Source organism: Crinia signifera, chromosome 2 (assembly GCF_055691185.1).
Source record: "Crinia signifera chromosome 2, ASM5569118v1, whole genome shotgun sequence".
Lineage (NCBI taxonomy): Eukaryota > Metazoa > Chordata > Amphibia > Anura > Myobatrachidae > Crinia > Crinia signifera.
In genome coordinates this window covers 265,930,548-265,944,898 of record NC_139218.1, presented here as the reverse complement: position 1 = coordinate 265,944,898, position 14,351 = coordinate 265,930,548, and the positions used below count along the sequence as shown (strand labels likewise).

General features: G+C 43.5%; 1 protein-coding gene across 2 annotated transcripts in view; it reads right to left on the bottom strand.

The window, feature by feature from the left end:
- The window catches only part of TMEM131 (transmembrane protein 131), a 264,088-nt gene that overhangs the window by 2,003 nt on the left and 247,734 nt on the right, over positions 1-14,351 (bottom strand). The window contains exons 32-40 of one of the 2 annotated variants that reach the window (XM_083168563.1): positions 10,126-10,301; positions 8,554-8,687; positions 8,216-8,337; positions 7,912-8,067; positions 6,091-6,250; positions 3,413-3,533; positions 2,984-3,084; positions 1,088-1,191; positions 816-976 (exon numbers count right to left, since the gene is read on the bottom strand). In XM_083168563.1, coding sequence (XP_083024689.1) covers positions 816-976; positions 1,088-1,191; positions 2,984-3,084; positions 3,413-3,533; positions 6,091-6,250; positions 7,912-8,067; positions 8,216-8,337; positions 8,554-8,687; positions 10,126-10,301 — 1,235 coding nt within the window. Of the gene's footprint in view, positions 1-815; positions 977-1,087; positions 1,192-2,983; positions 3,085-3,412; positions 3,534-6,090; positions 6,254-7,911; positions 8,068-8,215; positions 8,338-8,553; positions 8,688-10,125; positions 10,302-14,351 lie in introns of both variants that reach the window. The other variant, XM_083168562.1, reaches the window with a different exon arrangement.

The following is a 14,351-nucleotide window of genomic DNA, read 5'->3' as shown; positions in this document are numbered from 1 at the left end:
ACTCACCACAGAAAATAGTTAGGGGTTAAAAATAGAAATGTATGCAGCCGCCTGTTGCCTACTGAGGATTGGGGTAGTCCTAGCAGCATTACACAGGTTGAGTATCCCTTATCCAAACATCAGTTTTCCAAATTATTCTGAAAACCCTACATTCCAGAAAGTGAATTTTTTTATTTTTTTTGCTAAAAGCACTACTGGGGACATCTGTACCAGCACTACTGGGGACATCTGTACCAGCACTACTGGGGACATGATATGTAACTGGCACTAAATATGTGCATGGACATGATTGCTTGGCATTTAATTTCAGTACCTGAGATAGTTCACAAACTTTATTTCATGTTTTGAAACCTTGTTTTATGCACAAAGACAATTATATATGTGTGTGTATTTCATGTGTTTGTACAACATAAATGCAAGATTCCTCAAGATACATCATTGACATAAAAAAATTCTGAAATACGGAATAATCAGTTATCCAAAATTCTTCTGGTCCCGAGCATTTTGGATATGGGATACACAACCTGTACTGTTTCTCCAGCACCACTTCCCTATAGGGTTCATAGGATTCAAAGAATCCAGCTGGTTGAACTCAAAACACTCAAGCTGTAGCAGGAGTATATGCAGTCTGATTAATGTGCAAGATTAATGTACCTGGCCTGGTTAAAAGGACTGGGACACAGTCTAGCATGCAATAAATATAAAGGATATAAATGAAAAGGCAATTTTCTTTGCAGTCTCATTTTTCTTGGTGAAGCAGGGTGTGAGCAATAAACTGCAACAAAATACCACTGCTACAAAGCCTGTATACTCACGGATGTCACATGCGTTGGGGATCCAGTGCTGTTTGGCCACGTGGGTACAGAATCACCCGCAGGAGTATCCCAGATTGAGGAAGTCGACTCAAACTCTGTCCATTTTTTTTGAGGCTCATGGGCGTATGTATTTCGAGGAAATGAGAGTTTGCTAAAAACCTCTATGAGAAGAAGAGAAAAAAATATATGTGCTGAGTGCAGAATGACACTGATAGTGCAAGTTAAATTATGTAACACAAAAAGAGGTCCCATAATGGGAAGAAATTACTAACCTCCTGTTAAGTTAAAGGAATTGCTGGATCCGAAGGTTGAGAACGAATTGAGTGGGGCATAATCCGGGCTGTTGGGACCAGTGAGCGGACTCCATAGACCCGAACTAAATACGAAACAAGTACACAATGAAAATCTTCACAGCAAATATTCTAAATTCATCAAGCTTTACCCAGAAACTGGTCATCATAATCACAAATGTCGAGACATCAGCACTACACTTTGTAGCAGGTAGCATACAGTTGCCAAGTGACGGCAATTTATAACACTGCCCGGTACTTGTGTATTATCACGGCGCCCGATTTTACTACGTACGCAAATGTAGTGAAATCGCATTGCATAGCAGGCCATTATTGTATGGCATGCGATGCGATTTTACCTGTTATAATGGCATTCAATGTACTATACCATTAAATGACACAATGTCATGTATTTACGCACCCCCCCCCCCCCAGTATCCACGTCATCCCGAAGCGTGGCGAGCGGCGGCGTAACGTGTCGTCCCAACCTTTTCATACCCCCAGAGTTGATATTTATATAGTGTGGCTAGCGTGTCGAGCACAGCGAGCCCCGCGTATTATGTTACATGTATTACGCGTGCACTCGCCACACTTCGGGCTCGGTGGCTCGCTGCGCTCCCCACACTATATAAAATAAACTCCACGCCGACGTGGATAGTGGGGGTATGAAAAGGTCGGACTGATGCTTTCCGCCGCCGCTCGCCACGCTTCGGGATGATGTGGATAGTGGGGGGGCCCTAAATAAATTATCATCATTTAATTGGATAGCACATTAAATGTCATTATTATATGTCCAATCGGAACCGATATCTGATCGCATCGCATGCCATACAATAATGGCATGCAATGCGATTTTTTATCTGACCCAATTTTTGTAATGTATTCACTGACAGAGAGCAGTGAATACATTACATAGCAAAATCGCATCGCCTCACATCGCATGCTATACAATAATGGCATGCGATGCAATGCGATTTCACTACCCTGAATAGCCCACTACGCAAATGCCATAGTGGGACCGTGATAATACATAAGTACCCCTTGCCCTGCTATTAGCGATGGTGCATTACAAAATACACTATGGGTTTAATTCTATTAGCTCAGAGTGTGCGAGGTGCCGTTTAAATGCCAGCAATGGCATCCAAATTAAGATGATCTCACACCGTTTGCTGGGCTTCAAATTAAATTGATCGCATCCCTATGGAGGTGCGAGCGTTTTAAGGGGAATTCAGTCTGCCGTAAAGTGCACCCGATGCCATGATGAATCGCACTTGCGATTTCCCATTACAAAAGTAACAAATATATTTTGTGCTGGTTATATAGAGAACCAAACTGGCATTGTTCCTATTCAGATATAGTGATCCAAACATTTCACTATTCAGAAATTAGATGCAAGATTCCATTCTATTAGAGTCCAGGCATTTTGTAAGCCTATATTTATAATCCTTTATTGCCATCTATAAAGGTCAGTAGAAATTTTGTTAGGAGTGCAAATTGACTTGTTACCACTTCGCAGGTACCCACCCGCAATCTCACGTTGCTATTTTCTAGGGATGGGGGAAGTGTTACTTTTCATTGCTTGGTGCACTGTGAAAGCCATACATGCATATGAGGGGACTGATAAGTTCCTCCATATAGGTGAGAACTGGTGAAAATTATTTGACAGTTTGAGAAAAATTGAGATGCATGAAAAGACGTGAAAATGCGTGAAAACACCAGAGAAAGGGCTTTCTCATTACAATAAATACACCCTCTAACATGGGCACCATTTGTATAACAGGGTTATTAGGAGCTTGGTAATATTTGTATATGTAAAATGCTGGAAACAAAAATACAAATTCTATATACATACACAGGTATACACAATTCATTTCTTACCTATCAGAGGTATCGCTGTCAATAGAGGGATTGTGTGACATGCTGAGGTTGGTAAGTAGGTCACTTTTAGCAACAGAGGACTTTGATAACCCACCACCACCTGTTTTAACCAAACAAGAAAAAGAGAACACTGAGGAAAGTGGAAAGCTATGAGGGGTAAATGTATGAAGCTTGGAGAAGTGGTATCTCTCCCCACAGAGAACGTTATGTGCAAGGTGTTAATGCTCCAGCCAATCAGACCCTAACTGTCAACTTACATATTGGAGCTGATTGGCTGGTGCATTATCACCTTGCGCAAAAAGTTATTTATGGGGATAGCTACCACTTCGCCAAGCTTCATACATTTACCCCAGAGTACTGCATGGCATACACGCAATGTTTATGTCATATTTATGCTGACACAATAACAGTGGAGAAGAAAAATATATTACCTGGATTCTTGTCATAGCCTGCAGCTACAGCAGCAAATGTAGGATTACCATTCCTCCCAGGTAGAGAAGATGCTTTAGTGAGCTTATGTTTAGTGACAGTAGAATTACTTCTTAATTCACTACAATGAAAGATTGCACTTGTTACTTGTGGTACAAAACTTAATGCAGCTGATGCTTTTTCCCCATTTACTTAGCACAATAGTTTCCCAAATACAGTATTATAGAATGACTACATGGTATTCTGGTCCCATCTCTACACAGTGTGAATTGTCATTATCCTTAATTCCACTGAGGTCAGGTCTCACCAGATTCATAGCCAGTAATCGTCGGCAGCATTGCCAGACCAAGAGCACAAAGAAAGCAACTTCAACATCTCGCGGCAGTAGAGAAGATGACAGGGCTCAGGGCCGTCTTAACATTAGGAAGGGCCCCTGGGCAACCTAGTTCACTGGACCCCCCCCCCCAAATTAGTTTGCCCAGAAGCCCACAGTCACCTCCCCAACCCTCACCTCTCTGGCTCCGTGCGGCAGCCAGTCAGCTTCCGGCGGCCGGGGATCCGATCATCTTCTCTGGGGGATCAGGGCAGCGGCGGTAGCTAGGAGCCTGCCCTGAAGTGGCAAAGCGCTATTAACTGGCGGGGCGGGAAGCGCTGTTGCATTTGAAAAGACTGGCCAGACGCTGATTGGCTGAATTCAGCCAATCAGCGTTCGGCCAGTCTTTTCAAATGCAGCAGCGCTTCCCGCCCCACCGGCAAATAGCGCTAATGGGAAAGATGGTGGCCGGGTGGCGGGGATCCGACCATCCTCGCTGGGGAAGGGGATCAGGGCGGCGGTGGCGGTAGCTAGGAGCCCGAAGCGGCGAAGCACTATTTGTCGGCGGGGGCGGGAAGCGCTGTTGAATTTGAAAAGACTGGCCGGATGCTGATTGGCTGAATTCAGCCAATCAGCATTCAGCCAGTCATTTTAAATGCAGCAGCGCTTCTCGCCCCCCCTGCCGGCAAATAGCGCTTCGGGCTCCTAGCTACCGCCACCGATGCCCTGATCCCCCTGCCGGAACACCCAGTGAGGGTGATCAGAACCCCGGCACACGGACCCCCGAAATTAAATTCACTGCTAGCTAGGAGGTGAAGCGCCATTTGCCGGTGGGGTGGGAAGCGCTGTTGCCTTTTCAAAGACTGGCCGGATGCTGATTTTCTGAATTCAGCCAATCAGCGTCCGGCCAGTCTATTCAAATGCAACAGCGCTTCCCGCCCCGCCGGCAAATAGAGCTTCGCCGAATGAGGCTTCTAGCTACCGCCACCGCCCTGATCCCCCTGCCCGGATCCCCCAGCGAGGGTGAGCGGATTCCCGGACCCCGGCCACCATCTTTCCCATTGGGCTGGGCCGGGGGCCCCTAGGTCCTAGGGCCCCCGGGCAACTGCCCATCGTGCCCAATGGGAAAGACGGCACTGACAGGGCTGACAGAAAGTTCTGTGATTATGGACTATTGCTGGGGTCAAAGAAACTAGAGTACCCACTACATAAGTCGTGCTAGTGCTTCCAATTTTAAGAGGGACCAATCAGTGGCGTAGCTACGTTTTGGGCGCCCCCCCGCCGTTAGGGGGGGGGCGCCCACCCCCCACGTCGCCGTCCCGCCAAGCACCCCTACCCCGCCGCCCATGCAAACCCCCCCTCAATCCCCCGCAGACTTACCTATCACACTGGTCCCGGCGGCTCCATTCTTCTGCTGAGGACCACCAGAAAATGGCCGCCCCCATAAAGCAGACAGTTTCAGAGAACTGTCTGCTGTATGGGGGCGGCCATTTTCTGGTGGTCCTCAGCAGAAGAACGGAGCCACCGGGACCAGCGCGATAGGTAAGTCTGCGGGGGATTGAGGGGGGGGGTCAACTATAGCACCGCAGCCCCCGGCGCCCCCACATGCACAGCCCCCCCCCCCCCCCCCGCGGTGGCTGCGGTGCTATAGTTACGCCGCTGGGACCAATATTAGATTTTGTACTGTGCTCACTATAAAACACTGGGGACAGTATTCAATTGTCTTTCACCAGCATTTCAGCTTGTTATCACCAAGGCAGTGAGCTGAAGTGCACGAATGTGTGGCTAAACCCAACCATAATGAGCGCAATATGAGGGAAAAAAATAATCAATTGCATATCGCCCTTTGCTTTCACATCATTTTAGATGGGAGATCGGGCGTAATATAATAATTGATCATCCTGGGTGTTTACAACGTCCTAAAATAAAATGTTTTCTAGTAAATATGTTGAGGCTCACACATCTTGATTTTGTACATATATGTCAATTCCGTATCTGCTACTGTTGTCTTTACTAATGTCATTACTTCTTGATAATCCTGGTGGCATGCACTCTTAACCCTTTGAGTGCCCACAGCTCTGTGACAGATGTGCATAGTATCAGCTAAAAATGCCAGAGTCGCTCACATTTGTGATATTCATGCAAATAAAAAATGTAGTGTAAAAAAAGATTATATTTCCTACATAAAGGTAAACTTTACAGGTCATTATGAGTAAAAATGTGTGCTTGCCAATTTTCACACCTATTTTGAAAAATTCACTTGGCACTAAAAGGGTTAAGACGTGAAGTCCGAGAACTAAGCAAGATATTAAACTTATTAGAGCAAGGAGAGATGGGTGAAGTGTGATCCTTATACTATACTTACGGATTGTTTGTGCTGTTCACAATGCTGCTGTAACTGCTTCTTAGCCCGTAGCCCAATGATGGGGGTGGTGAAGGAGGGGTAGGAGCTGGTGAAATTTGCCTTTGTTTTAAGAAGTCGTCAGCATTATGGGTTTGTACAGACAATTTGTAAAGGCTGTCTGCTGCTGTAAGAACATTAAAAGGGGCATGTTACAGTAAGCATCTTAACTGGGGCGCACCTTATTGTCTATTAGACGCAATGTACACCAAAAAAAGAAATCAATGAAATGGTACATACTAAATATCTCTTTAAACTGAACAAAGTCTCTGCATCTAATATAGAGACACTGAAAAACACAAAACATTATGGCACATTATGAATTCATTTTACAGTAAATGTGTTCGGAATTAATTTAATAATTTAAATGATTTTTCTATTATTTATTTAAGGGGTTTCAAAAGTTCCATTTACATTTTCTGAGCGGTCAGTTAATGTGGAAAGTGTTTGAAAAAAAAAAAACAAGGTGGACTCTGAACGTAGAGAAGTAGCTCTAGTAACCAGACACATTAAGGAAATAAAGGGAGAAGATTAAATGAAAGCCTCCACAACCATGCAAACTACAAAACCATTAAACTCTTGTACCAAGGTAAAAAACACACAAGCTGCAGCTCCATGTCCAGGGGTTAACATACATGTACCGCTAGCATGCTGTACAAGGCAACTGCAAACAATGGTGGACAGGCAATACATAGCGCTATACGGTCACTAACATATCATGCTGCCACCACCTATTTAAGCATGATTAACACTTTCATCTTTTTGTGAGTCCCTTTTTAATAGTAGCAAAATGACAAACAAAAACTACTGCTAATCTCTTTGTTGCTGTACATTTCATCTAAATATGGGGGTGTGGGATATAAGGCATGTGTCTAGTCTTCACTTCCCTTATTCTCACTAGGGCACCATCATGGCCCTCTGCTCTTCCTGTGGTACACCACCTCTATAGACTCCATCACCACCACTATGCTGGTGATACAAACTACCTATTTCCCAATACTCTACTTTTCTTCTATTGTCTATTTGCCTCTTTGCAATCCCCTCTCAAATGTAACAACGCTACTTAAGCATTTCATAAAGAGTTCAAGGATGTCCCTCCTCCTACTCACATCTGCCACCACCTGTCGGGTCTATCCTTAATGTCACTGTTTCGGTAACACATCAATAAAAGTGCCACATCATATCTACCTAGCAGACCTGCCACCTCCAAGTTTATTATATTGCCAGGATACGACACTTCTTCATCCTCAACCAAACTCTGATCATCTTACTCCTTATACTCAACTCTAGAGCAAAATTGATTTCCCTTTTCTGTTATCTAAGCTCCCAGTCCCTACAATCACTAGAGAATGTAATTAAAGGTAGTCGCCCTCACCTATAGGGCGATACATCTGCCACTTTTGTTATCACTTATTTGTATGCACCCCCACCCCCTTAGTCTGACAAGAGCTGCCCCCACTGAATAGTCCCTCCATCTACTGCCTCTATGGCTTCACATGCAGCTCCAAATTCATCTAGATAACCACCTGTGCCTATTAAAGCCCTCTCCCTCTGCAAACTTTTAAATGCTTCTTGATAACCAGCTATTGAGTTATCACTTGTCCCCTAACCAGCTTATACAAAATATGGATTATGTGTTTTATGTATGCTTGTATGAGATATTTACCCCACGTAGGGTGATGCTAAATGATTTGTCACCCTACATATAAAAATGTAATAGTTGAAAGTTTATTATGCTGTAAGCTGAATACCTAAGAGGTCCGAGCAGTGAAAGTGCATACTCACAACTGCCTTTGTGAATTGGCACAGAGTCCCACTCTGGCGGTGGGGAATCTTTCTCTCCTTCTGAACTGCTGGTGTTGCCTAGTTCCTGACCAGTGCGACTAGGAAGAAGTTTCGCCAGCATTGACTGCCTGTTCTCCACTAACTTACTCTTCGTACCTGCACAAGACATTAACATGCCATGCTTGTGTGAGACGCTGCCATTGCATAATTAAAGTTCTAGGTTGCTCTAGAAAAACCACAGGGTTGTTAGTGACAAATGCCCAGAGGGTCAAACATCCAAACGAGAAGATAAACAAATGAGTACCTCTAGCTTTCTGAAGGTTTCTTGGCTTTGAACCATTCACAAGAGCATGCTGCACAGAAGTTTTGGAAAAGTTTTTATGCTGTTTGTTTTCCAGTGGTGTGGTGTAAGGCAACTCCAAAGAGCTAGAGAGAAAGATATGCCTAGATGAAATTAAGGTTATTTTATCAGCACTATTAAACATTTAGATCAAAGTAATGCTCGTCTCAGTGTGCCAGGAAGACTTCGTCGTCAGCTCATGTAATGGACTGTGGGCACAATAAAACGCTTCCCAATGCTGATAAATTGTTGTTTATCCATGCCCAACTTTCTGAATTAATACAGCATTGCCTGTCACTCACCTGGGCTTTACCTCTGTGACCGTATCCTTTTTGATGGTGCCAAGTACTTTCTTACTGCTTTTGATTTTACAGATCTCACTCTCTGGCTTTTCAGTAATGCCTTGCTTTCCCTTTATTTTATCAGGCTCATGCATCTGCAAACAAAAGGACATCAAGAAACATATTTGTACGATTATACAAGGATAGAAATCTCCACAGCACTATAAAGTGCTATGTACAGATGGGATACAGTCATTTGGTCACCAGCATGTTCAGCGACAGGGTCATTAGGGCAACGGGTTTTTTTCACATTTTTTTGAGCCGATATGTGATATTACATGCTCTACCATCCACTAGGGCGTGGTGGGAGAATAAAATAGTGTGTCGAGCGCAGCAAGGCACTGTGCCCGAAGCATGGTGACCGCAGCGAGCCATGCGAGGGTACGTGGTGCTACGATACTGTGTCGACATCCGGGACCAAAACAAATGTGAAAAACCCCATGTAGACCTTTTGACCGACGACCTAACCCATGTCGACCTTTTGACTGTCGACCTACATGCGGGTGACATAATGATCCACACCCGTACAGATATGCCCTCATACATTATTGCTGCAGTTGTGCTAAACAGCCCCACTCAACGCACAGGGCCTGTGGGACTGCTAGCATTGGGGCGCCTTTTTTGCTGAAAATGCTGTTTGCAGACTGTGTGGAATAATTTGATATATGACCCTTGTATATCTGTCCAAAACTGGGTCTCTGCATCTATATACAAACTGCTAAAATGCAGCAGCAGCTTTTCCCAATGCAACTTTTTCTGATCCATATGCAACTCAGCCACACACATCACGTTGCAAACAAAGCCAATCTTAGAGTTGTATGGAACTTAGTGGTTTACTCATGCCAGGCATTCCACGCTGCATGGCGTATTGGGGCTAGATGTACGGGGGATTTAGCTATCAGAATACATGGTATTATGTAACACACACACACACACACACACACACACACACACACACACACACACACACTGACTACTGGAGTCCCATGAGGACTTATCTGTATCTGCAGCCCAATCCTTTCAGTCAGTGTATGAGGAACACACTGACAGAACGGAAATATTGTAAATATTGTAAACCAAAAGTTCAACAGGAGCCACGAACTGTTCAACAAAACATAAGACCAGTCCTTGTTGTGTCGCCTGTTGTTACCCATGGACACAAATACACACAAATTGGCATTCCAAATGTAATTGTTTAAGTAATAATGGGGCAGATGTATTAAGCCTTAACAAGAGATAAATGCAAGGGTGATAAAGAGAGATAAACGTCCAGCCAATCAGCTCCTTACTGACTTTTTTCAAACACAGCCTGGCAGTTAGCAGGTGATTGGCTGGACGTTTATCTCTCTTTATTACCACATATATACACACACACACACACATTATATGAAATTTGTCTGACTTATCCTGAACGCCCTAATCACAATTACCTCTAACTGAAGTAATCCGATGGAACCTACTAATTGTCTCGATTCAGTGTCAATAAGCATACTGGGGTGATGAGTCTGCAGAACATGCCACACACATGCATACCTCTTTGAGGGTTGGCTCAGTGTCTGGATTGGAGGTTTCGGTGGTGGTGGAAGAGCTGTCATCATCTGCGAGAGCGTCTTTAAGCTCATCTTCATGCGACTTTCCTTTCCTCCGTCTCTCTCTCTCTTCCGGCTTCTTTTGAAACTTAACTTTCTGTTGTAGAGACTTTGCTTTCCCTGTATTGACAGAAACACCACAAGGTCACACACCAGTGTACCGTCTACAAGGACATAAACATTACCTGGACACAATAAGTTACTATCTCAATTTTAAAGCTGAAAAACAAATCTTCCACTTTAAAACAAAACAAATGTTTATATTGGTGGTCTGAACAACTCTTTCTGATCCGGAGATCCAGAGCCTGTGCCGGAGGCAAACATGCCAGTAGCATTTAAAATGTATTTAGCGTCTTAGACAAAGGATGAGGTGTTTACCATACCATTTACCATTGTTGTATACTCAGGAGTGTTCCCCAACAGACAGAAGACCATTTGGGCCTTGTGTGTAATACCTTCAATAAACACCATTATGACAAAGGAAAAGCCATTAATTCAAAAGTCGTACATTGTGTTGGATTTGTCCAATTGCGTCAGATTAAGGTTCAAACTATGAGCTCTGTTTGTTGGTATATGGCCAGAAGGTTTACCGTAACCATGTCTATGTCAGAATGTCGATATGGTTGAAACTGTCGACATATTCACAATGTCACTAAGCTAACTGTTGCCATTCTGGCGATGCTGACTATTAGGGGCTTAGGTTTAGGCATTAGCAGGAAGCTTAGGAATAGTGTAAAACTACTTGCTGTACAGCCCTGACCTGGAAGACACTACTTTAGCTCCCAGGACAAGGTAGATTACCACTAGGCCACCATGGAACGTTTGTTGACCATTTACAGCATGTCAACATTCACATAGAAATGGAGAATTTTGAAATGGTCACTGTCGGGATACTAAGCCTGCATCTGAAAGTCAAACATTTGTTCCCAACCTATTTTTGTTGAAGTTTAATTTCAGTTATCTTTTCATAAATATATTACTCCCTTTAAAGACACATCTGAAGTTTTGATATTCACAATCTAACATTCCTTCGTAAAAAAATGGAAAATTTAGCAATTATCAAAATGTTAAATTTTCTGCTTGTGAGACAAATAATCATACCACTCAAAATAGTTAATAACTAACATAGACCATATGTCTACTTTATGTTTCCATCATTATTTCAACTTCCTTTTAAATTTTTTGGACACTAGGAGGCTTAAAATATGAATAGCAAATTCTCAAATTTTCAAGAAAATTTCAAACACTGATTTTTTTAGGGACCAGTTCAGTTCTGATGTGACTTTGATGGACTTGTATGTGAGGCACCCCCATAAATGATGCCATTTCAAAAACTGCACCCCTCACAGTATTCAAAACAGCATTTTGGAAGTTTGTTAACCCTTTAGGTGTTTCACAGGAATTAAAACAAAGTGTAGGTGAAATTTCAAAATTTCATTTTTTTGCAGATTTGCAATTTTAATACATTTTTCTAAGGAACACAGTACATTTTACTAGAGAAATGTGACTAAAAATTGATTCCCCCAATTCTTTTGTTTTCATAAATATCCTATATGTGGCCCTAGTGTGCACGTTGACCAAACCACAGGCTTCATAATAGAAGGAGCACCTACTTGATTTTGGAGCCTCCTTTTTATGAGATTATTTTTTAGGCACCATGTAGGTTTCTAGGCACCATAAGATGCTAAAAGTTAGGAACCCCCCCACAAGTGACCCCATTTTGCAAACTACACCCCTCAGGGAATTCATCTAGGGGTATAGTGTACATTTCAAACCCCCAGGGGTTTCACCAATTGTGGTACAACTGGGCTGTGAAAATGAAAAATTAAATTTTTTACACAAAAATGCAGTTCTGGCTCAAAATTTTTCATTTTCACAAGGAATGAATGAGACACAGCACCCCAAAATCTGTGCCTCAATTTCTCCCGAGTACGGCAATGCCTCACATGTGACCAAAAAATACCATTTGGGTGCATGGCAGGACTCAGAAGGGAAGGAGTGATATTTGGATTTTGCAGCTCAGATTCTGGTGGAATGTTGGTGGGTGCTATGTCGCATTAGCAAGACCCCCGAAGCACCAATACAGTGGAACCCCCCCACAAGTGATCCCATTTTGCAAACTACACCCCTCAGGGAATTCATCTAGGGGTATACTGTACATTTCAAACCCCCAGGGGTTTCCCCAATTTTGATACAACTGGGCTGTGCAAATGAAAAATTACATTTTTTACACAAAAATGCAGTTCTGGCTCAAAATTTTTCATTTTCACAAGGAATGAAGGAGACAAAGCACCCCAAAATCTGTGCCCCAATTTCTCCCGAGTACGGCAATGCCTCACATGTGACCAAAAAATACCATTTGGGTGCATGGCAGGACTCAGAAGGGAAGGAGTGATTTTTGGATTTTGCAGCTCAGATTCTGGTGGAATGTTGGTGGGTGCTATGTCGCATTAGCAAGACCCCCGAAGCACCAATACAGTGGAACCCCCCCACAAGTGATCCCATTTTGCAAACTACACCCCTCAGGGAATTCATCTAGGGGTATAGTGTACATTTCAAACCCCCAGGGGTTTCACCAATTTTAATACAACTGGGCTGTGCAAATGAAAAAATTACATTTTTTACACAAAAATGCAGTTCTGGCTCAAAATTTTTCATTTTCATAAGGTATGAAGGAGAAAAAGCACCCGAAAATCTGTGCCCCAATTTCTCCCGAGTACGGCAATGCCTCATATGTGACCAAAAAATACCAGTTGGGTGCATGGCAGGACTCAGAAGGGAAGGAGTGATTTTTGGATTTAGCAGCTCAGATTCTGGTGGAATGAATGGTGGGTGCTATGTGGCATTAGCAAGACCCCCGAAGCACGGTGAAATGATGAACCTAATAATCCATAGATGTGTGGTATATTTGAAAACACTCCTTTATACATAGGCCGGGTTTGTCGGGGCAAGTTTCACAGTGGAAAATAGTATCCTTTCTTATTCCCTTTTTATAGCAAACTTTGCACCTTTTTTGTGTCCTGCCCTTACTTGCAGTGGAGGGGATTTCGTTAGGAAAATGCTGCCCTGGTACAATACGGGGGCCAGTACTAGAAGTACTGGGGCCCTCTGCCTGCTGGTTCCCAAATATTAGGCCCTTTATGACTTCCTCTTGAAAGTGCATAAATGTCCCCCTCTGGCCGGTAGAACGGAATAGCACGTAAGCGTTATACAGTGCCATCTGGATGATATACACGGCCAGCTTCTTGTACCAGATTTTTGTTTTCCGCAGGGCACTGTACGGCTTCAGTACCTGATCTGAAAGATCCACTCCGCCCATGTACCTACTGTAATCTAGGATACAATTAGGTTTTGAGGTGTGGGTACTGGTACCTCGTACAGGGACGGAGGTGGTACTGTCTCCATGAATTGTTGTCAGTATAAGGACATCCCTCTTGTCCTTATATTTGACCAACAACATATTTTCGGTGCATATTCCCCTGCTTTCACCCCTTCTCAGTACTTGGGCAATGTGCGTTTTTGGGAGGCCTCTTTGGTTCTTGCGCACAGTACCGCAAGCTGCTGTACCTCTTGAACCAAGGGCCTTAAACAGGGGGATGCTAGTGTAAAAGTTATCCACATAGAGGTGATAACCTTTATCCAGGAAGGGGTGCACTAAATCCCAGACAATTTTTCCACTAACACCTACGAGGGAGGGGGGGCATTCTGGCGGTTCAATTCTTGAATCCTTCCCTTCATATACCCTAAACCTGTGGGTGTACCCTGAGGTGCTTTCACACAGTTTATACATTTTTATGCCATACCTTGCCCTCTTACTGGGAAGGTACTGGCGGAATTTAAGCCTTCCTTTAAAATGTATAAGGGACTCGTCGATACAAATAAATTTTTCAGGGATGTACATCTCTGCAAATTTGGCACTGAAATGATCAATGACCGGCCTGACTTTGAATAGCCGGTCAAAGGTGGGATCATCTCTGGGTGGGCACTGTGCATTATCGGTGTAATGTAAAAATTTAAGGATTATCTCAAAACGAATCCGAGTCATGGCCATACGGTAAAGTGGGGTGCTGTACAGAACATCTGTACTCCAATATTGCCTAATTTCTGGCTTTTTTACTATGCCCATATGTAACACCAGACCCCAAAACGTCATCATCTCTACTGCATCTA